At 49.4% G+C, this 24,222-nt stretch overlaps 1 protein-coding gene across 1 annotated transcript; it reads left to right on the forward strand.

Annotated features, from left to right (window-relative positions):
* Nucleotides 1–1,165: 1,165 nt before the first annotated feature.
* On the forward strand, nucleotides 1,166–23,186 carry LOC115081593 (E3 ubiquitin-protein ligase TRIM39-like; the record flags this gene model as incomplete). Its single annotated transcript, XM_029586015.1, has 5 exons — nucleotides 1,166–1,188; nucleotides 2,114–2,223; nucleotides 21,652–21,657; nucleotides 21,758–21,787; nucleotides 22,713–23,186. Coding segments are annotated over 5 exons (643 nt in total), but the record flags the coding sequence as incomplete, so codon positions are not given.
* Between the last annotated feature and the right edge of the window lie 1,036 nt (nucleotides 23,187–24,222).

The following is a 24,222-nucleotide window of genomic DNA, read 5'->3' on the forward strand; positions in this document are numbered from 1 at the left end:
AATTTTAGGGTGTGTAGATTGGAGATTACTGTTAACTGTGCAGTTAGTGTCTACTCGGTAGTGGTCTGACCATGGTATGGGAGTGCATTGAGGGGGTTCCGTGCTGATTAAAGAGTTCGTGAATATCACATCCAGGGTATGGCCTGCATTATGTGTTGGGCCTGAGACCGATTGTTTAAATCCTATAGCCTTGAGAGTGGAGAGGATTGCTTCACATGCTGGTGTGAGAGGGGAGCGGTCAAAATGTAGGTTTAGGTCGCCTAGGATGATGGTGGGTATGTTGATGTTAATGTATTTGGTGATATATTCCGTGAGAGAGGAAGGGTTTTTTTCCCAATATGCCTGGTGGTGTATAAATTAAGCAAATTTGAAGGTTCTTTGATTTAAATTTAAATCTCATAAGAAAACTCTCAGTCCCAGCCTCTCTCCTTACATCTTCCAGGGGAGCTCTCATAAGAAAACCACTCAGTCCCGGCCTCTCTCCTTACATCTTCCAGGAGAGCTCTCATAAGAAAACCCCTCAGACCCAGCCTCTCTCCTTACATCTTCCAGGGGAACTCTCATAAGAAAACCCCTCAGTCCCAGCCTCTCTCCTTACATCTTCCAGGAGAGCTCTCATAAGAAAACCCCTCAGACCCAGCCTCTCTCCTTACATCTTCCAGGGGAGCTCTCATAAGAAAACCCCTCAGTCCCAGCCCTTCTCCTTACATCTTCCAGAGGAGCTCTCATAAAAAAAAACCCTCAGGCCCAGCCTCTCTCCTTACACCTTCCAGGGGAGCTCTCATAAGGAAACCCCTCAGTCCCAGCCCTTCTCCTTACATCTTCCAGAGGAGCTCTCATAAAAAAAACCCCTCAGGCCCAGCCTCTCTCCTTACATCTCCCAGGGGAGCTCTTATAAGAAAACCCCTTAGTCTCAGCCTCTCTCCTGTTCCTTCCCAGGCAGCTCTGATTAGGAGCCCCCAGTGTCTGCTCCTCATCAAACTGCTCCCTGCCTGTGAGAAGGAGGAAGGAGGATCATCTTTCATTGCATGGAGTTTCTTTGCTCTATAAACAGGCAGTTATGTGATTGCACAGATCTGAGTGTGGAATATCCTAAAGTGTATAACAGCTGCTCATGATCTGTAGGGTGGAGCTAGAAATAATCTCTGTCTCGTTTCTCTTCTAGGATGTGAAGGAAACCCTGAGCAGGTACAAGTTACTTTCTCATCTTTGCTGTGCGGTTGGAAATTTATATTTTTGGTGATGGAGCATGAAGGGGATAAGAGGGGTAACAAAGGATCTTATTGATTGGTGAACTGGAGGGAGAAGTGGGATTTGGTTTGGACAAGTTCCTGGAGGAAAAGTCCATAAACCATTATTAAGGTGGAGCTGTAGGAATCCCCTTCTCACTGGGATGAGCAGCTTGGACTCTCTCTACCCCTTGGGATCCTCCCAGGTACTTGATGGACCTTTGGTCTGACCCATAATGGCAAAGTCTTATGTTCTTGTAGAACCAGCACCAACGCAGGCCCTGATCCCCTTCCCACTTGGGTAACAGCTCAGGCTGTGTAACCTAGAACCCAAACCGGGGAACAACTCCAGATAAACACTCCTACACTCTTTAACTCTTATCCAGAATGCCAGAGCTAGAATTAATGCAGCCGCTTTTATAAGCAGCAGGGGGGCGGCTATTCCAGCAACCTCATTGGAGGAGCTGTTCTGAATAGTTCACCCTCCCTCCACTAACTTTCCCATCCTAGCTCACAGGGTTGAAGACCAGGGCATTATCAGGATGATCCCATCTGCTCCATCCCTATGCCCTGGAGATGAACATCTCCCAGAATAATCCCAGTGACTCTCTTACCTGTAGTTATATCTCATTCTCTCCTCCTGTCCCATCTCTATCTCCTGGGGGTGAACATCTCCCAGAATAATCCCAGTGACTCTCTTACCTGTAGTTATATCTCATTCTCTCCACCTGTCCCATCTCTATCTCCTGGGGGTGAACATCTCCCAGAATAATCCCAGTGACTCTCTTACCTGTAGTTATATCTCATTCTCTCTACCTGCCCCATGTCTATCTCCTGGGGGTGAACATCTCCCAGAATAATCCCAGTGCCTCTCTTACCTGTAGGTGTCAGAATGCAAAGTTTCCAAAACCAGAGGCTGTTTCTACTGACCTGAGATTGGATTTCCCACTGAGATACCCTCAGCAATTGAAGAAAGTGATCACAAGCTTTGGAGGTAGAAGAATCTCTCTTTTACTTTTGCTTTATTTGTTTGCATTGAATCATTAGCAGTCAGAATGTGGAGTTTCTCAGATGCAGATCTGCAATCTGTCTGTACAGATAAGAGATTGCTCCTCTCTTCCCTTTCCCCTTCCTCTGTTTGTGGTCCCGATCCCATTCTCTCCTGTCTTCCCCGATCTCTTATTTATTCTCTCTCTTACATTTGCCAAAATCTCAAATTGCAAAGCCTGCCCTATGCAACACATTTTAGATGTAAATCTCTGAGTTCTCTCAGTATATTCTACAGAGGGACTTGTGGAGGAAGAGAAGGCAGAGAAGGGGATATGATTGGGACTTATAAATCATGAGTGGGGTGGAACGGGTAAATAGGGAACGGTTATTTATCCTTTCAATAACAATAGGACTAGGGGACATCCCATGATAGTAGCAAGCGGCAGATTTAATTCCAATCATAGGAAGTATTTTCCACTCGCAGCACAATCAAGCGATGGAATCTGTTGCAGGAGGACATGGTTAAGGGACGTAGCATGGGGGGTTCAGAAGAGGATTGGAGAAGTCTCTGAAGGAAAAGTCCATAAAGAGTTATTAGCCAGGTGGACTCGGGAAAGCCGGCGCTTATCCCTGGGAGTGAGATACAAGAAATGGATCAACTATTGGGGGTCTGCCGGGTACTGGTGCCCCAGACTGGCACTGTCAGACAGGATGCTGGGCTCGATGGACCTCGTCTGACCCAGCAGGACACTTCTTATGTTCTTATGGAAATAATAAATATCATTTACACTCTCCTACTCTCAGTTATGTATAAGATGAAGGGAATTTGTTTTTGTTATAAAGAAATATATAGAAGTGTGCAGGTCAATATTCAAAATCTGAGCCGTGCAAACCCCCTAACCCCCGCCAAGCCCCCTCCCATAGAGTAAAATGTGCCAGGGGGATCTCAGATCCTTGCAGCCCCTCTCCCCACCCCTCTCACAAAACCCTCCCCCTCCCCCGGAGCAGCAGAAACCCTGCTGGGAGTGAGGGAACCTCTTATATGCTTACGGTGCTTCCAGTACTTTTCTGCTACGACGAGCGCTGGAAGCGTAAGCAACCCTCAGATTTAGGGAAGTAGATTCATAGGAACATTTATCCCACTAATCATACAGCACAAGTTATCCCACTAACTTTACATGATAAAATGTCCAGTAACCTGCCTGCTGAATATGACCCCCATGTAATATTTATCTTTATATACAGATAAGTCCTCACTTTACTGTGAATATTGTGTTTTACCAACAGAGAGAGGAGCTCAGTCCATCTATCACTCACTTCCTACTGAATATGACCCCCATGTAATATTTAACTTTATATACAGATAAGTCCTCACTTTACTGTGAATATTGTGTTTTACCAACAGAGAGAGCAGCTCAGTCCATCTGTCACTGACTTCCTACTGAATATGACCCCCATGTAATATTTAACTTTATATACAGATAAGTCCTCACTTTACTGTGAATATTGTGTTTTACCAATGAGAGAGCAGCTCAGTCCATCTGTCACTCACTTCCTACTGAATATGACCCCCATGTAATATTTAACTTTATATACAGATAAGTCCTCACTTTACTGTGAATATTGTGTTTTACCAACAGAGAGAGCAGCTCAGTCCATCTGTCACTCAATTCCTACTGAATATGACCCCATGTAATATTTAACTTTATATACAGATAGGTCATCACTTTACTGTGAATATTGTGTTTTACCAACAGAGAGAGCAGCTCAGTCCATCTGTCACTCACTTCCTACTGAATATGACCTCCATGTAATATTTAACTTTATATACAGATAAGTCCTCACTTTACTGTGAATATTGTGTTTTACCAATGAGAGAGCAGCTCAGTCCATCTGTCACTCACTTCCTACTGAATATGACCCCCATGTAATATTTAACTTTATATACAGATAAGTCCTCACTTTACTGTGAATATTGTGTTTTACCAACAGAGAGAGCAGCTCAGTCCATCTGTCACTCAATTCCTACTGAATATGACCCCATGTAATATTTAACTTTATATACAGATAGGTCATCACTTTACTGTGAATATTGTGTTTTACCAACAGAGAGAGCAGCTCAGTCCATCTGTCACTCACTTCCTACTGAATATGACCTCCATGTAATATTTAACTTTATATACAGATAAGTCATCACTTTACTGTGAATATTGTGTTTTATCAACAGAGAGAGCAGCTCAGTCCATCTGTCACTCACTTCCTACTGAATATGACCTCCATGTAAAATTTAACTTTATATACAGATAAGTCATCACTTTACTGTGAATATTGTGTTTTACCAACAGAGAGAGCAGCTCAGTCCATCTGTCACTCACTTCCTACTGAATATGACCTCCATGTAAAATTTAACTTTATATACAGTGTCACGATCCTGCCCCTCCGCTCAGCACGCTGTGGGGCTTTGCTGGGCTTCAGGCCTCCGGCTTCGCCCCTATGTCACGTCCCATCGACTTGCACAGCTCATGCACAGCGCTGCTATGGACTCCTCACAGCCTCTAGTCAGAGTGCCAGGCCTAGTCCTGGCACTCCCAAACAGTACACAGGAAAAAAGGCCTTTATCACAAAAAGGATTTAATGTAGGCCTGTAGCCTCACCGGCTGCAGCCCTGCAACAATGCCTGGTTGACTGTACAATCCCCCTAAGCCTAACTGCTTAGGTTCTCCTTAGCAAGCTTAGAGTTAAACAGCATTTGCACTCTAATATCCCTTCAACATTTCTTAAACCTCTTTGTCTAAATCCAGGATTTACCATCCCCCAACCTCCTGGTTATTCCACCTCCATAGAGGAACAGCTGGAGCTTTCCTCTCCCTGAGACTCTCAGGAGCCGGGCTTTTGTGGCCAGCTCCACCACGGTGGCACGCCCTCTTCCTCAGCCTCCATAGACTCTGCTGAGTCATAGGGATCAGTCCCAATTTCCTCCACCTGTTCCTGCTCATCCTCCAGCCAGGGGTCAGGTGTCGGTTCAGGGAACCTGGGAAGTGTAGTCTTTGCTACCTTCCTCAGCGCCCTCCAGTGGCTAAGTTTGGTACCACTAGCTTCTGCTTTTCTGTGTCCCGGCTGTTTCTGCCCCGGGCCAGGTCGTACTGCATCACACACCCACCCCCTTTTAAAAACCCTGGAACTCCTCACCCGAGTTCCAGTCTTCTCCCCCAACCGGGAAAGGAAATCAGCGTTAACATGATCCTTACCGGCCCTGTGCCTAACCTCAAATCGATAGGTTTGAAGGGTAAGATACCACCTGGTTAATCGGGCATTGGACTCTTTCATGACGTGCAACCATTTTAAGGGTGCATGGTCTGTCACCAACACAAAGGGGCGCCCCGCCAGGTAATATTTTAGTGTTTCAATAGCCCACTTAACGGCTAGACATTCTCTCTCAATAGTGGCATATTTTTCTTCATGGGGGTGAAGTCTCCTGCTAAGGTACAAGACCGGGTGTTCCTCCCCTTTGTCCACTTGGGAGAGAACTGCCCCCAACCCACACCCTGAGGCATCCGTCTGTAACAGAAATGGTAACGTGAAGTCAACCGCCTTCAACACGGGATCTCGGCACAAGGCCCGTTTAAGTCCCTCCACCCTCTCTACCGCCAGTGGTTCCCACCGCAACTTGTTTGGGGTCCCTTTCCTTAACATATCATTTAAAGGGGTGGGCAGATCTGCAAAGTGTGGTATGAACCGTCGATAATATCCAATGAGCCCTAAAAAGGCTCGGAGCTGCTTCTGGGTCTCGGGCAGCGGGTAATCTCTAATGCACTCCACCTTATCCAGCAATGGTTTCACCACCCCTCGCCCCACTAGATGTCCTAGGTATTTAACCTCCCGTTGGGCAATCCTACATTTAGCCGGGTTGGCCGTCAACCCCGCATCCCTTGGTGATTGCAGTACCGCTCTAACCCTTTTTAGATGTGATTCCCACTCCGTGGAGTATATAAGGACGTCGTCCATATAGGCCGCTGTATACGCTATATGGGGGCGTAACACCAGGTTTAGGAGGCGCTGACAAGAAGCCGCAGCTCATACGCACGAACTGAAACAGCCCCGCTGGGGTGGCAAACGCTGTTTTCTCTCTCGAGGACTTGGCCAAGGGAATCTGCCACTATCCCTTGGTCAGGTCCAGGGTGGTTAAATACTGAGCCCGTCCCAGCCTCTCTACTAGTTCGTCGACCCGTGGCATGGGGTAGGCATCAAAAGTGGAGATCGCGTTAACCAACCGGAAATCGATACAGAAACGTAAAGTTCCATCTGGCTTAGGCACCAGGACAATGGGGCTACACCAGGCGCTACTGGACTCTTCGATGACCCCCAGTTGCAACATCTCCTCAACCTGCCTCCTAACCTCATCCTGCATGGCTTCAGGGAGGCGATAGGGCCTCCTCCTAACCACCTGTCCTGGCGGGGTTGTTATCTCATGCGTAATTAGCGTGGTTCGCCCTGGCAACGGGGAGAACACGTCTTTGGCCTGTGTAACCATCTCCTGAATTTGGGCTCTTTGCCTGGGGGTTAGCTCCTCTCCTATCTGGACCTCGTCTTTTTGACTAAGTTCCCCCTATTTGTGGACCTAAATCCACCTCTTCCTCGGATATCGTATCTGCGGCCATACTTTGCCTCTCTACCCAAGGTTTCAGCAAATTGACGTGGTACACCTGGGGTCGCTTAAGTCCTACCTTGACTTGATAATTTAGGGGCCCCAGGCGCCTTAAAATTGTCCCTGGGCCCTTCCACTTGGCCAAAAGTTTGTTAGGGGACGTAGGCACCAATATTAAGACCTGATCTCCCTCTTGAAATTCCCGGTCCCTAGCCCCTCGGTCGTAATAGGTCTTCTGTCTTTCTTGAGCCTGCTCGAGATTTTCCCTGGCCAAACCCAGTGCGGTCTCAGCTTGCTGCCTAATGCCCCCAATGTAACTTATGATGTCCTGAGGTTCCGCCTCTGCCCCTGTCCACTGCTCGTGTATGACATCGAGCAGACCCCGGGGTTGTCTCCCAAAAATAAGTTCAAAAGGTGAGAACCCTGTGGAAGCTTGGGGCACCTCCCGGGAGGCAAACAACAAGAATGGGATGAGGCGATCCCAATTACTAGCGTCTTTTTCTAGACAACTGCGCATCATGGACTTCAGGGTTTGATTATAGCGCTCCACTAGCCCGTCAGTCTGGGGGTGGTACGCTGAGGTTCGTACATGTTTAATGCTGAACTGGGCCCATAGGCCTGCCAATTCCCGGGACATAAAATTGGTACCTCTGTCTGTCAGTAGTTCACGTGGAAAGCCGAACTGGCAAAATATCCTTATCAACTCCGGGGCTACCACCCTTGCCCCGGTAGACCACAAAGGGACGGCCCACGGAAATCTGGTCGCGTAGTCTAATACCACGAGAATATACTGATGACCCCATTTACTTTTTTCTATCGGTCCAATGATATCTACCGCTACCCGGTCCATTGGCTCAGGTACTACCGGCACGGGTACCAGGGGTGCCTTAGGGGGGGCCCTTGGGGCGACCAACTGACAGTTGGGGCACGAGCTGCAAAACTTCTTAACTGTGCTGTAAATACCGGGCCAGAAGAATCGCCGCTTGACACGGGCCAAGGTGACACGGGCCTGGCCTAAGTGCCCGGCCAGGGGATGGTCATGCGCCAGTGACATGACTTCCGGTTGGAACCGTAGGGGCACTAACAGTTGTTTATGCGGTCCCTGTCCCTGCAGTCCTTCCTCTACCCTGTACAGTAATCCCTTCTGGACCATAAAGTAGGGGTATATCATAGCCTCTTTATTAGCAAGCTGTTGTATAGATACTTTAGCCTTTTCCCAGGCCACCTTCAAGGCTGGGTCCTTAACCTGCTCCTCTTTAAACTCTGGGAACTGTGCTAGCAGGGAGCCTATCATTTCTTTAGTGGACCCCTCGTCCTCACCTTCCTCTGGGCCAGTCTGTCTCCTCTTCTCCCTCTTTCTCTCCGCTCGGGGCTTACGACTAACCCCGGGAGTTTCCACCACCTCCCCCTCCTCAAAGGGAAAAATCTCTCCTAGAGGGGGTTCATGCTCACGTACCTCTTGTGTCTGGGCTTGGGCTCTTGTGGTTATCAAAGTTTGCCCGCCCGCCAACACCTCCGCGAGGTGCCTCCACTCTCTCCCCAAAATGAGGGGCACCGGCAATCCTTCCACTATGGCTATCTCTACGATGTCCTCATGGGTTCTCCAACGCACCAGTACCTCATGTACCGGGTACCTAACGGCCGTACCATGTACACACCGTATCACCACCTCCCCTTTTTGGGGCATCTTGAGTCCCAAAGCCACAGCCAGTTTCTTAGAGAGCAGTGCCTGATTAGTGCCAGTGTCTATTAAGGCCTGCACTGGCTGACCATTAACCCGAACCTGCTGAAAGTAGGGATTCGGGTCTCTGGATACTGCTTCCTCCCTTCGCTCCGGTGGGTGGGCATATGCGGTAGCTAAGCGTGGACACTCCCTTTTGAAGTGCCCAGCTCCCCACAATGGAAACATCGCCCTGGGGCCGGCCTTACCCCCCGCCTCCCGTCCTGGGCCTGTCTCTTCCTGCGGTCCACCCCTTCCACCGAGCACCTGTAAGGGACCTCTCTGATTCCTTGCAACCCCTTGACTACCTGCCTTGCTCAGACCTGGTCCTTTAGACCCTTTCTCTTTGTTGGAGGATGCGCCACCTCCCATAGCTGCTTCTGCCTCCAAGTATCTCTCTGTATTCACTATCGCCCTCTCGAGCCCACTTGCTCCTTGGCGAATCACCCAGCTCCTCATTGGAGGTGGTAGTGCTCCTATATACTGTTCTAGCACTATCAGCTCCATGAGCTTAGTCACCGTTTTCCCTTCGGGTTCTAGCCATCTATATGCGAGGTCCTTCAAATGCTGGGCCAGGGCCCGAGGTCTGTCTTTCGGCTGTAACCAGGTTTCCCTGAATTGGCGCCGATACCAATCCTGGGTTATACCCAGTCGGTCCAAGATGGCTGTCTTCAGCAAGGCATAGTTCATGGCCTGCTCCGGGGCCAAAGCCCTATAGGCGGCTTGGGCCTCGCCTGTTAAACAAGGGGCCAACCGGGCAGACCATTGTTCTCTGGGCCAACCAGCCACACTAGCCACCCGTTCAAACGTGACCAGGAAGGCCTCAGGGTCATCCCCTGGACCCATCTTCTCTAGGTGGATACCGTGCATGAGGTCCATCCGGCCTACTCCGCCAGTCCCAGTCATCGGGTGTGGGGTACCTGCTGGGCGGCCCAGAGCTGGGTGACCTTGCGCTGCTCCTCCAACATCTGGATCAACGGGAGCTGTTGCTGCTGCTGGTGATCCATCATGCGCTGCATGGCCTCTTGCTGCTGCTGCATCTGGGTTGCCATCCATTTTAGCACTTCCTCGGACGCCATGCCTGGAAAAAACACAAAAACACCAAGTGTGGCCGTACAACACCAGCCCCCTTCGACTCTCGCAGAGTCGTACTTCTCCTCGGGTCCCACCCCTTAGCTCTGGACGCTTACCAGAAACTAAAAGTGGCAAGACTTTTTTTTTTTTTTTTCTGTTTTCCCCCGGCTTCAGTGAGCAATCCTGCCCCGACGCCCTCCTTCGCCTTTACCTTCACTAGGTCAGTAGAAGCACAGGTAGTTGACCGCTGGGTCCGCCCTCCAGTCAGCGAGTTTCAAGGATCCCACTGCTGCCACCATTTGTCACGATCAGGTCCCTCCGCTCAGCACGCTGTGGGGCTTTGCTGGGCTTCAGGCCTCTGGCTTCGCTCCTATGCCACGTCCCGTCTAGTTGCACAGCTCATGCACAGCGCTGCTATGGACTCCTCACAGCCTCTAGTCAGAGTGCCAGGCCCAGTCCTGGCACTCCCAAGCAGTACACAGAAAAAGGATCTTAATCAATAAGGAGTTTAATGTGGTGCTGTAGCTCAGCGGCTGCAGCCTTATACTAATGCATGGTTGTCCTTACAAGCCCCAGGGTACACAGCATTTAAAACACAATTCCCTTCCCGCCTTTCTCATACATCCATACAGCAATACAGGATTTACCATCCCCCAACCTCCTGGTTATTCCACCTCCATAGAGGAACAGCTGGAGCTTTCCTCTCCCCAGCTTACCTCCATCTCCTCCTCCTGAGACTCTCAGGAGCCGGGCTTTTGTGGCCAGGTCCACCACGGTGGCACGCCCTCTTCCTCAGCCTCCATAGATTCTGCTGAGTCATAAGGATCAGTCCCAATTTCCTCCACCTGTTCCTGCTCAGGCTCCAGCCAGGGGTCAGGTGTTGGTTCGGGGAACCTGGGAAGTGTAGTCTTTGCTACCTTCCTCAGCGCCCTCCGGTGGCCAAGTTTGGTACCACTAGCTTCTGCTCGGCTGTGTCTCAGCTGTTTCTGCCCCGGGCCAGGTCGTACTGCATCACAACAGATAAGTCCTCACTTTACTGTGAATATTGTGTTTTACCAACAGTGAGAGCAGCTCAGTCCATCTGTCACTCACTTGCTATTGAATATGATCCCCATGTAATATTTAACTTTATATACAGATAAGTCATCTCTTTACTGTGAATATTGTGTTTTACCAACAGAGAGAGCAGCTCAGTCCATCTGTCACTCACTTCCTACTGAATATGACCCCCATGTAATATTTAACTTTATATACAGATAAGTCCTCACTTTACTGTGAATATTGTGTTTTACCAACAGAGAGAGCAGCTCAGTGCATCTGTCACTCACTTCCTACTGAATATGATCCCATGTAATATTTAACTTTATATACAGATAAGTCCTCACTTTACTGTGAATATTGTGTTTTACCAACAGAGAGAGCAGCTCAGTCCATCTGTCACTCACTTCCTGCTGAATATGACCCCCATGTAATATTTAACTTTATATACAGATAAGTCCTCACTTTATGTGAATATTGTGTTTTACCAACGAGAGAGCAGCTCTGTCCATCTGTCACTCACTTGCTATTGAATATGATCCCCATGTAATATTTAACTTTATATACAGATAAGTCCTCACTTTACTGTGAATATTGTATTTTACCAACAGAGAGAGAGCAGCTCAGTCCATCTGTCACTCACTTCCTACTGAATATGACCCCCATGTAATATTTAACTTTATATACAGATAAGTCCTCACTTTACTGTGAATATTGTGTTTTACCAACAGAGAGAGCAGCTCAGTGCATCTGTCACTCACTTCCTACTGAATATGATCCCATGTAATATTTAACTTTATATACAGATAAGTCCTCACTTTACTGTGAATATTGTGTTTTACCAACAGAGAGAGCAGCTCAGTCCATCTGTCACTCACTTCCTGCTGAATATGACCCCCATGTAATATTTAACTTTATATACAGATAAGTCCTCACTTTATGTGAATATTGTGTTTTACCAACGAGAGAGCAGCTCTGTCCATCTGTCACTCACTTGCTATTGAATATGATCCCCATGTAATATTTAACTTTATATACAGATAAGTCCTCACTTTACTGTGAATATTGTATTTTACCAACAGAGAGAGCAGCTCAGTCCATCTGTCACTCACTTCCTACTGAATATGAGCCCCATGTAATATTTAACTTTATATACAGATAAGTCCTCACTTTACTGTGAATATTGTGTTTTACCAACAGAGAGAGCAGCTCAGTCCATCTGTCACTCACTTCCTACTGAATATGACCCCCATGTAATATTTAACTTTATATACAGATAAGTCCTCACTTTACTGTGAATATTGTGTTTTACCAACAGAGAGAGCAGCTCAGTGCATCTGTCACTCACTTCCTACTGAATATGATCCCATGTAATATTTAACTTTATATACAGATAAGTCCTCACTTTACTGTGAATATTGTGTTTTACCAACAGAGAGAGCAGCTCAGTCCATCTGTCACTCACTTCCTGCTGAATATGACCCCCATGTAATATTTAACTTTATATAAAGACAAGCCGTTAAGCCCGTCACAACGGGCTACATTACATTTTTGTTTTCGGTCCATTTTCGAAAACAGCACCCTCCTACACTTTTTCTCCCTCATTCCCCCTTCCCCTCAGTCACTCACCCCCTTCCCACCCCTCAGTCTTACTCACTCTGTCTCCCACTGGCTCCTTCCCCTCACTCAAACCTCCCTCCCCTTCCCTCAGTCACACCCACCTCTCTCCCCTTCCCTCAGTCACTCCCCACCCTGTCTCAATCCCATCCCCTCTCCCTCAGCCCTCCTCCACTCCCTTTTTCTCTGCTCCACAACTTCTTACCCTTCCACTTACTCACATCCCTCTCACCTCTCCCTCATTCTCCCTCTCCCCTCAGTCTTCCCCACCCCCTCACTCTTCCCCACCCCCTCCCTCCCTCCCTCTCACTCAGTCCCTACCCCTCCCACTCAGTCCCTCCCTCCCACTCAGTCCCTCTCTATCCCTCTCACTCAGTCCCTCCCCCTCACTCAATCCCTCCCTCCCTCCCCACTCCCTCCCTCCCCCTCCCTCCCTCTCACTCAGTCCCTCCCCCTCCCACTCAGTCCCTCCCTCTCTCTCTCTCTCTCCTCCCTTCCTCCCTCGCTACTGGCCGCCGCTGCCACCCGACGCCGCCGCCGCTGCCACCCGACGCCGCCATCGCCGCCACCCGACGCCGCCATCGCCGCTGCCACCCGACGCCGCCATCGCCGCTGCCACCCGACGCCGCCATCGCCGCTGCCGCTGCCACCCAACGCCACCATGTTTGTTTGTTTTTTTACGCTGGCTAAGACCGACGTCCTTGCCCGCACATGCGCAGTAGAGCTGTGCTCTACTGCGCATGTGCGGGCCGTCGGTCATGGCCCATTTATAAGGTAGATAAGTCCTCACTTTACTGTGAATATTGTGTTTTACCAACAGAGAGAGCAGCTCAGTCCATCTGTCACTCACTTCCTACTGAATATGACCCCCATGTAATATTTAACTTTATATAAAGATAAGTCATCACTTAACTGTGAATATTGTGTTTTACCAAAAGAGAGAGCAGCTCAGTCCATCTGTCACTCACTTCCTACTGAATATGACCCCATGTAATATTTAACTTTATATACAGATAAGTCCTCACTTTACTGTGAATATTGTGTTTTACCAACAGAGAGAGCAGCTCAGTCCATCTGTCACTCACTTCCTACTGAATATGACCCCATGTAATATTTAACTTTATATAAAGATAAGTCCTCACTTTACTGAGAATATTGTGTTTTACCAACAGAGAGAGCAGCTCAGTCCATCTGTCACTCACTTCCTACTGAATATGACCCCATGTAATATTTAACTTTATATACAGATAAGTCCTCACTTTACTGTGAATATTGTGTTTTACCAAAAGAGAGAGCAGCTCAGTCCATCTGTCACTCACTTCCTACTGAATATGACCCCATGTAATATTTAACTTTATATACAGATAAGTCATCACTTTACTGTGAATATTGTGTTTTACCAACAGAGAGAGCAGCTCAGTCCATCTGTCACTCACTTCCTACTGAATATGACCCCCATGTAATATTTAACTTTATATACAGATAAGTCCTCGCTTTACTGTGAATATTGTGTTTTACCACCAGAGAGAGCAGCTCAGTCCATCTGTCACTCACTTCCTACTGAATATGACCCCCATGTAATATTTAACTTTATATACAGATAAGTCATCACTTTACTGTGAATATTGTGTTTTACCAACAGAGAGAGCAGCTCAGTCCATCTATCACTCACTTCCTACTGAATATGACCCCCATGTAATATTTAACTTTATATACAGATAAGTCCTCGCTTTACTGTGAATATTGTGTTTTACCACCAGAGAGAGCAGCTCAGTCCATCTGTCACTCACTTCCTACTGAATATGACCCCCATGTAATATTTAACTTTATATACAGATAAGTCATCACTTTACTGTGAATATTGTGTTTTACCAACAGAGAGAGCAGCTCAGTCCATCTGTCACTCACTTCCTACTGAATATGACCCCCATGTAATATTTAACTTTATATACAGATAAGTCCTCACTTTACTGTGAATATTGTGTTTTACCAACAGAGAGAGCAGCTCAGTCCATCTGTCACTCACTTCCTACTGAATATGATCCCCATGTAATATTTAACTTTATATATAGATAAGTCCTCACCTTCCTGTGAATATTGTGTTTTACCAACAGAGAGAGCAGCTCAGTCCATCTGTCACTCACTTCCTACTGAATATGACCCCATGTAATATTTAACTTTATATACAGATAAGTCCTCACTTTACTGTGAATATTGTGTTTTACCAACAGAGAGAGCAGCTCAGTCCATCTATCACTCACTTCCTACTGAATATGACCCCATGTAATATTTAACTTTATATACAGATAAGTCCTCACTTTACTGTGAATATTGTGTTTTACCAACAGAGAGAGCAGCTCAGTCCATCTGTCACTCACTTCCTACTGAATATGACCCCATGTAATATTTAACTTTATATACAGATAAGTCCTCACTTTACTGTGAATATTGTGTTTTACCAACAGAGAGAGCAGCTCAGTCCATCTATCACTCACTTCCTACTGAATATGACCCCATGTAATATTTAACTTTATATACAGATAAGTCCTCACTTACTGTGAATATTGTGTTTTACTAACAGAGAGAGCAGCTCAGTCCATCTGTCACTCACTTCCTACTGAATATGACCCCCATGTAATATTTAACTTTATATACAGATAAGTCCTCACTTTACTGTGAATATTGTGTTTTACCAACAGAGAGAGCAGCTCAGTCCATCTATCACTCACTTCCTACTGAATATGACCCCATGTAATATTTAACTTTATATACAGATAAGTCCTCACTTTACTGTGAATATTGTGTTTTACTAACAGAGAGAGCAGCTCAGTCCATCTATCACTCACTTCCTACTGAATATGACCCCCATGTAATATTTAACTTTATATACAGATAAGTCATCACTTTACTGTGAATATTGTGTTTTACCAACAGAGAGAGCAGCTCAGTCCATCTGTCTCTCAGTTCCTTTCCACTCCCCCTCTAGTCTGTCCATGATCGCCCCCAACTTCCTTCCTCCTCAGCAGGTTTTGCTGCAAAAATGAATATTTGGAAATTCATCTAACTGTGTACTCTTCCTCCTCTGACCTTAACACCCACTCCCCACCATGAGAATGCTCGATTTAACATACTAACAACCCCCACAAATGCCTCCATGCACTGCATACATCTTTAGCACCCTCCCCCCCTGGGAACATCTCCACTCACTGCCTGCATCTTTAGCACCCTCCCCCCCGAGAACATCTCCACTCACTGCATGCATCTTTAGCACCCTCCCCCCCGAGAACATCTCCACTCACTGCATTCATCTTTAGCATCCTCCCCCCGGGAACATCTCCATTCACTGCATGCATCTTTAGCACCCTCCCCCTGGGAACATCTCCACTCACTGCATGCATCTTTAGCATCCTCCCCCTGGGAACATCTCCACTCACTGCATGTATCTTTAGCACCCTCCCCCCGGGAACATCTCCACTCACTGCATGAATCTTTAGCACCCTCCCCCTGGGAACATCTCCACTCACTGCATGCATCTTTAGCACCCTCCCCCTGGGAATATCTCCACTCACTGCATGCATCTTTAGCACCCTCCCTCAGAGAACATCTCCACTCACTGCATGCATCTTTATCACCCTCCCCCTGGGAACATCTCCACTCACTGCATGCATCTTTAGCACCCTCCCCCAGGGAACATCTCCACTCACTGCATGCATCTTTAGCACCCTCCCCCTGGGAATATCTCCACTCACTGCATGCATCTTTAGCACCCTCCCTCAGGGAACATCTCCACTCACTGCATGCATCTTTATCACCCTCCCCCTGGGAACATCTCCACTCACTGCATGCATCTTTAGCACCCTCCCCCAGGGAACATCTCCACTCACTGCATACATCTTTAGCACCCTCCCCCCCTGGGAACATCTCCACTCACTGCCTGCATCTTTAGCACCCTCCCCCCCGAGAACATCTCCACTCACTGCATGCATCTTTAGCACCCTCCCCCAGGGAACATCTCCACTCACTGCATTCATCCTTAGCACCCTCCCCCCGGGAACATCTCCACTCACTGCATTCATCCTTAGCACCCTCCCCCCGAGAACATCTCCACTCACTGCATTCATCTTTAGCATCCTCCCCCCGGGAACATCTCCATTCACTGCATGCATCTTTAGCACCCTCCCCCTGGGAACATCTCCACTCACTGCATGCATCTTTAGCATCCTCCCCCTGGGAACATCTCCACTCACTGCATGTATCTTTAGCACCCTCCCCCCGGGAACATCTCCACTCACTGCATGAATCTTTAGCACCCTCCCCCTGGGAACATGTCCACTCACTGCATGCATCTTTAGCACCCTCCCCCTGGGAATATCACCACTCACTGCATGCATCTTTAGCACCCTCCCTCAGGGAACATCTCCACTCACTGCATGCATCTTTATCACCCTCCCCCTGGGAACATCTCCACTCACTGCATGCATCTTTAGCACCCTCCCCCAGGGAACATCTCCACTCACTGCATGCATCTTTAGCACCCTCCCCCTGGGAATATCTCCACTCACTGCATGCATCTTTAGCACCCTCCCTCAGGGAACATCTCCACTCACTGCATGCATCTTTATCACCCTCCCCCTGGGAACATCTCCACTCACTGCATGCATCTTTAGCACCCTCCCCCAGGGAACATCTCCACTCACTGCATGCATCTTTAGCACATCTCCACTCACTGCATGCATCTTTAGCACCCTCCCCCCAGGAACATCTCCACTCACTGCATGCATCTTTAGCACCCTCCTCCTGGGAACATCTCCACTCAATGATGCATCTTTAGCACCCTCCCCCAGGAACATCTCCACTCACTGCATGCATCTTTAGCATCCTCCCCCCGGGAACATCTCCACTCACTGCATGCATCTTTACCACCCTCCCCCCCGGGAACATCTCCACTCACTGCATGCATCTTTACCACCCTCCCCCCCGGGAACATCTCCACTCACTGCATGCATCTTTACCACCCTCTCCCCGGGAACATCTCCACTCACTGCATGCATCTTTACCACCCTCCCCCCGGAAACATCTCCACTCACTGCATCCATCTTTAGCACACCCCCCCCGGGGAACATCTTCACTCACTGCATGTATCTTTAGCACCCTCCCCAAGGGAACATCTGCACTCACTGCATGCATCTTTAACACCCTCTCCCAGGGAACATCTCTACTCACTGCATGAATCTTTAGCACCCTCTCCCAGGGAACATCTCTACACACTGCATGAATCTTTAGCACCCTCCCCCCCCCCCCGGGACCATCTCCACTCACTGCATGTATCTTTAGCACCCTCCACCAGGAACATCTCCACTCACTGCATGCACCTTTAGCACCCTCCCCAGGGAACATCTCCACTCACTGCCTGCATCTTTAGCACCCTCCCCCAAAGGAACATCTCCACTCACTGCATGCATCTTTAGCACCCTCCCCCCGGGAACATCTCCACGCACTGCCTGCATCTTTAGCACCCTCCCCCCCGAGAACATCTCCACTCACTGCATGCATCTTTAGCACCCTCCCCCAGGGAACATCTCCACTCACTGCATTCATCCTTAGCACCCTCCCCCCGAGAACATCTCCACTCACTGCATTCATCTTTAGCATCCTCCCCCCGGGAACATCTCCATTCACTGCATGCATCTTTAGCCCCCTCCCCCTGGGAACATCTCCACTCACTGCATGCATCTTTAGCACCCTCGCCCTGGGAACATCTCCACTCACTGCATGTATCTTTAGCACCCTCCCCCCGGGAACATCTCCACTCACTGCATGAATCTTTAGCAACCTCCCCCTGGGAACATCTCCACTCACTGTATGCATCTTTAGCACCCTCTCCCTGGGAACATCTCCACTCACTGCATGCATCTTTAGCAACCTCCCCCTGGGAACATCTCCACTCACTGCATGCATCTTTAGCACCCTCCCCCTGGGAACATCTCTACTCACTGCATGCATCTTTACCACCCTCTCCCCGGGAACATCTCCACTCACTGCATGCATCTTTAGCACCCTCCCTCAGGGAACATCTCCACTCACTGCATGCATCTTTATCACCCTCCCCCTGGGAACATCTCCACTCAATGATGCATCTTTAGCACCCTCCCCCAGGAACATCTCCACTCACTGCATGCATCTTTAGCATCTTCCCCCCGGGAACATCTCCACTCACTGCATGCATCTTTACCACCCTCCCCCCGGGAACATCTCCACTCACTGCATGCATCTTTACCACCCTCTCCCCGGGAACATCTCCACTCACTGCATGCATCTTTAGCACCATCCCCCAGAAACATCTCCACTCGCTGCATGCATCTTTACCACCCTCCCCCCGGGAACATCTCCACTCACTGCATCCATCTTTAGCACCCTCCCCCCGGAATATCTCCACTCATTGCATGAATCTTTAGCACACACACCCCCCCCCCCGGGAACATCTTCACTCACTGCATGTATCTTTAGCACCCTCCCCAAGGGAACATCTGCACTCACTGCATGCATCTTTACCACCCTCCCCCAGGAACATCTCCACTCACTGCATGCACCTTTAGCACCCTCCCCCAGGGAACATCTCCACTCACTGCATGCATCTTTACCACCCTCCCCCTGGGAACATCTCACTCACTGCATGCATCTTTCGCACCCTCTCCCAGGGAACATCTCTACTCACTGCATGAATCTTTAGCACCCTCTCCCAGGGAACATCTCCACTCACTGCATGTATCTTTAGCACCCTCCCCCAGGAACATCTCCACTCACTGCATGCACCTTTAGCACCCTCCCCCAGGGAACATCTCCACTCACTGCATGCATCTTTACCACCCTCCCCCTGGGAACATCTCACTCACTGCATGCATCTTTACCACCCTCCCCACGGGAACATCTCCACTCACTGAATGCATCTTTAGCACCCTCCCCCCGGGAACATCTCCATTCACTGCATGCATCTTTACCACCCCTCCCCCCGGGAACATCTCCATTCACTGCATGCATCTTTACCACCCTCCCCCCAGGAACATCTCCACTCACTGCATGCATCTTTAGCACCCTCCCCCCGAGAACATTTCCATTCACTGCATGCATCTTTAGCACCCTCCCCCCAGCAACATCTCTACTCACTGCATGCATTTTTAGCACCCTCCCCCCAGGAACATCTCCACTCACTGCATGCATCTTTAGCACCCTCCCCAAGAGAACATCTGCACTCCCTGCATGCATCTTTAGCACCCTCCCCCAGGGAACATCTCTACTCACTGCATGCACCTTTAGCACCCTCCCCCAGGGAACATCTCCACTCACTGCCTGCATCTTTAGCACCCTCCCCCAAAGGAACATCTCCACTCACTGCATGCAACTTTAGCACCCTCCCCCCGGGAACATCTCACTCACTGCATGCATCTTTACCACCCTCCCCCCGGGAACATCTCCATTCACTGCATGCATCTTTACCACCCTCCCCCCGGGAACATCTCCATTCACTGCATGCATCTTTACCACCCTCCCCCCCAGCAACATCTCTACTCACTGCATGCATTTTTAGCACCCTCCCCCCAGGAACATCTCCACTCACTGCATGCATCTTTAGCACCCTCCCCAAGAGAACATCTGCACTCACTGCATGCATCTTTACCACCCTCTCCCAGGAAAATCTCTTCTCACTGCATGCATTATTAGCACCCTCCCCCAGGGAACATCTCTACTCACTGCATGCATCTTTAGCACCCTCCCCCCGGGAACATTTCCATTCACTGCATGCATCTTTAGCACCCTCCCCCCCAGCAACATCTCTACTCACTGCATGCATTTTTAGCACCCTCCCCCCAGGAACATCTCCACTCACTGCATGCATCTTTAGCACCCTCCCCAAGAGAACATCTGCACTCACTGCATGCATCTTTACCACCCTCTCCCAGGAAAATCTCTTCTCACTGCATGCATTATTAGCACCCTCCCCCAGGGAACATCTCTACTCACTGCATGCATCTTTAGCACCCTCCCCCCCCCCGGAACATCTCCACTCACTGCAGGTATCTTTAGCACCCTCCCCCAGGAACATCTCCACTCACTGCATGCACCTTTAGCACCCTCCCCCAGGGAACATCTCCACTCACTGCCTGCATCTTTAGCACCCTCCCCCAAAGGAACATCTCCACTCACTGCATGCATCTTTAGCACCCTCTCCCTGGGAACATCTCACTCACTGCATGCATCTTTAGCACCCTCCCCAAGGGAACATCTCCACTCACTGCATGCATCTTTAGCACCCTCTCCCCGGGAACATCTCCACTCACTGCATACATCTTTAGCACCCTCCCCCCCGGGAACATCTCCATTCACTGCATGCATCTTTAGCACCCTCCTCTGGGAACATCTCCACTTACTGCATGCATCTATAGCTCCCTCCCCCTGGGACCATCTCCACTCACTGCATGCATCTATAGCTCCCTCCCCCTGGGACCATCTCCACTCACTGCATGCATCTTTAGCACCCTCCCCCCGGGAACATCTCCACTCACTGCATGTATCTTTAGCACCCTCCCCCTGGGAACATCCCCACTCACTGCATGCATCTTTAGCACCCTCCCCATGGGAACATCTCCACTCACTGCGTGCATCTTTAGCACCCTCCCCCCGGGAACATCTCCATTCACTGCATGCATCCTTAGCACCCTCCCCCAGGAACATCTGCACTCACTGCATGCATCTTTAGCACCCTCCCCCTGGGAATGCTTCCAGTCAATGTGTGCTACTTTAATACCCACACCCAGGGAACACCTTCACTGAACAGGGGCACCTTTAACACCTCTTCCTGGAAACCTCTCCACTCAGCCCTTGTTCCTTCAGCCATATTCAGGGGACACAATTAATGATTTTTACCACTAGAAATGTCTTTGATAATTACCCTGAGAAGTCCCAACAATTTTATTCTGATTGTATCCTCAGCATCAGCCTTAGAACAGGAGACAAAATGCAGAATCAGTTTTGAAACAACTTCCTGGCTCAGAAATCAATAAAATCCCAAAGAGGAACCTCTGACAATTCTGAATTATCTGTCAAATAGCAATAAGAAGACAGCGTGAATTTGTCTGGGATTTCTGTTATACGTCTGATGAACATAAAAACAGAGAATTATCATTTGTATAAATATCTGTTTATGATTCTATTCTAGCGCATATAAAATGCCAAGTTCTTTCTTTATAACAGAGGAAATGTCACAAGTTCTCTGACGGACGTTTTATAAACTGGAAGCTCTAACATTTCTCTATTTCTTACTGTTTCTTCCCCCCCTGCAGGACTGGGTAAGTTTTATTCTCAGTCTGATAAATATATTTCTGCCTGGCACTGTATTTATTTCTCTTCTCTGACCTCTGATCCGTGTTTCTCTTTGTTTTAATTCAGAGTGGTGGATGGGATGTGGCAGATATGCAGGTAACTGCCTCTGATATAAGTAATTATACAAATGATCCCGGCTATGAATGAGAGCTGCTACAGGGTCTCCTCCAGCCTCACCCTTCCCCTCACTTTCCCCCTCTCAGCTGTGAATCTGCTGCCCCTACAGCCTCCTGAGCTCCCCTGGCTCTTCCTCCATCACTATCACCGTCCCTCCATTCCCTGCCCCTCACCCACCTTCTGTCTGAAATCATCCTCCCTCACCTCCCCCTCCACCTCTGCATCCCACAGCCCTCTCCCCTTCCCCCTCTCAGCTGTGAATCTGCCGCCCCTGCAGCCTTCCCTCTCCTCTGCCCCTTGCTCTGTGCTGGCCCCGTTCTCTGCGTCTCCTTCCCGCCTGCGTGGCCGGTGCAGCTTCTCCCAGTGCAGACCCCAGCGCCAGCACCGCTCCCTCCTGCCGCACGGGGCAATTACTGCACTTCCTGCCTCAGGAGCGCATGCAGGGAGTGACCCAGATCCCGCCCCTTATACTAAGGACTGCCCCTGGCTTTAATGGAGGGGGGTCACAGGGGGAGGGGTTTCAGGGAAGGGAAATATAAATGGGAAGAAGAGGCCAATGGGGCTGTGAGTTATAGGAAGCCCGGCAGGGAATTAGCCAATTAGAAACTCTCTGTCACTGATGATGTCAGGGGAATCAGTCCAATGGGAGATACTGGAGAGCAGCCGGCCAATAGGATCACTGGTATGGCTCAGCCCTCTCAGTGAGTGACAGCAAATAACAGAGCTCCTCTCATAGACTAAGGAACTGTCTCAGGGAGCAGCCAATGAGGTTCAGGGGGTGGGAGAGTGAGGAGCCAATGAGAGTAAGAGCCGGGTGTATAGGGAACCAATGGGGGTTAGAGGTGTGTGAGGAGCCAATGAGGAGTGGGTGCTCATGTTTATTAATGTCTCCTCCTCTCTGCAGTGCCTGTGACTCTGGATCCTGAAACTGCGCATCCCTGGCTCCTCCTGTCTGAGGATGGGAAAAGGGTCAGAGGGGGAGGGGCGAGGCAGAGCTTCCTCCCCAGTCCCCGGAGATTTGATTCTTATCCCTGTGTCCTGGGGCGTGAGGACTTCACCTCGGGGAGACATTACTGGGAGGTGGGGGTGGGGGAGGGGGGTTACTGTGCGCTGGGGGTGTGCAGAGACTCTGTGAGGAGGAAGGGGGAGATCTCACCATCACCTGAGGAGGGATACTGGGGAGTGAGGCTGTGGTATGGAGGTAAATGCTGGGCCCTCACCTCCCCCAGGACCGAGCTCCCCCTGAGTGAGAGCCCCCGGGCAGTGGGGATTCTCCTGGACTATGAGGCAGGGGAAGTTTCATTTTACAATGCAGAGAATAAATCTCATCTCTACACCTTCTCCCACGCCCTCACTGGCTCTCTCCTGCCTTTCTTCTGTACTTATAAAGCAGCTCTGAGGATCCTCCCAGTGCCAGGCTGGGAGTGAGAGCCCCCGGGCAGTGGGGATTCTCCTGGACTATGAGGCAGGGGAAGTTTCATTTTACAATGCAGAGAATAAATCTCATCTCTACACCTTCTCCCACACCCTCACTGGCTCTCTCCTGCCTTTCTTCTGTACTTATAAAGCAGCTCTGAGGATCCTCCCAGTGCCAGGCTGGGAGTGAGAGACCCCGGGCAGTGGGGATTCTTTTGGACTATGAGGCAGGGGAAGTTTCATTTTACAATGCAGAGAATAAATCTCATCTCTACACCTTCTCCCACACCCTCACTGGCTCTCTCCTGCCTTTCTTCTGTATTTATAAAGCAGCTCTGAGGATCCTCCCAGTGCCAGGCTGGGAGTGAGAGACCCCGGGCAGTGGGCATTCTCCTGGACTATGAGGCAGGGGAAGTTTCATTTTACAATGCAGAGAATAAATCTCATCTCTGCACCTTTTCCCACACCCTCACTGGCTCTCTCCTGCCTTTCTTCTGTACTTATAAAGCAGCTCTGAGGATCCTCCCAGTGCCAGGCTGGGAGTGAGAGACCCCGGGCAGTGGGGATTCTCCTGGACTATGAGGCAGGAGAAGTTTCATTTTACAATGCAGAGAATAAATCTCATCTCTGCACCTTTTCCCACACCCTCACTGGCACTCTCCTGCCTTTCTTCTGTACTTATAAAGCAGCTCTGAGGATCCTCCCAGTGCCAGGCTGGGAGTGAGAGACCCCGGGCAGTGGGGATTCTCCTGGACTATGAGGCAGGGGAAGTTTCATTTTACAATGCAGAGAATAAATCTCATCTCTACACCTTCTCCCACACCCTCACTGGCTCTCTCCTGCCTTTCTTCTGTACTTATAAAGCAGCTCTGAGGATCCTCCCAGTGCCAGGCTGGGAGTGAGAGACCCCGGGCAGTGGGGATTCTCCTGGACTATGAGGCAGGGGAAGTTTCATTTTACAATGCAGAGAATAAATCTCATCTCTACACCTTCTCCCA

Source organism: Rhinatrema bivittatum, unplaced genomic scaffold (genome assembly GCF_901001135.1).
Source record: "Rhinatrema bivittatum unplaced genomic scaffold, aRhiBiv1.1, whole genome shotgun sequence".
Classification (NCBI taxonomy): Eukaryota; Metazoa; Chordata; class Amphibia; order Gymnophiona; family Rhinatrematidae; genus Rhinatrema; species Rhinatrema bivittatum.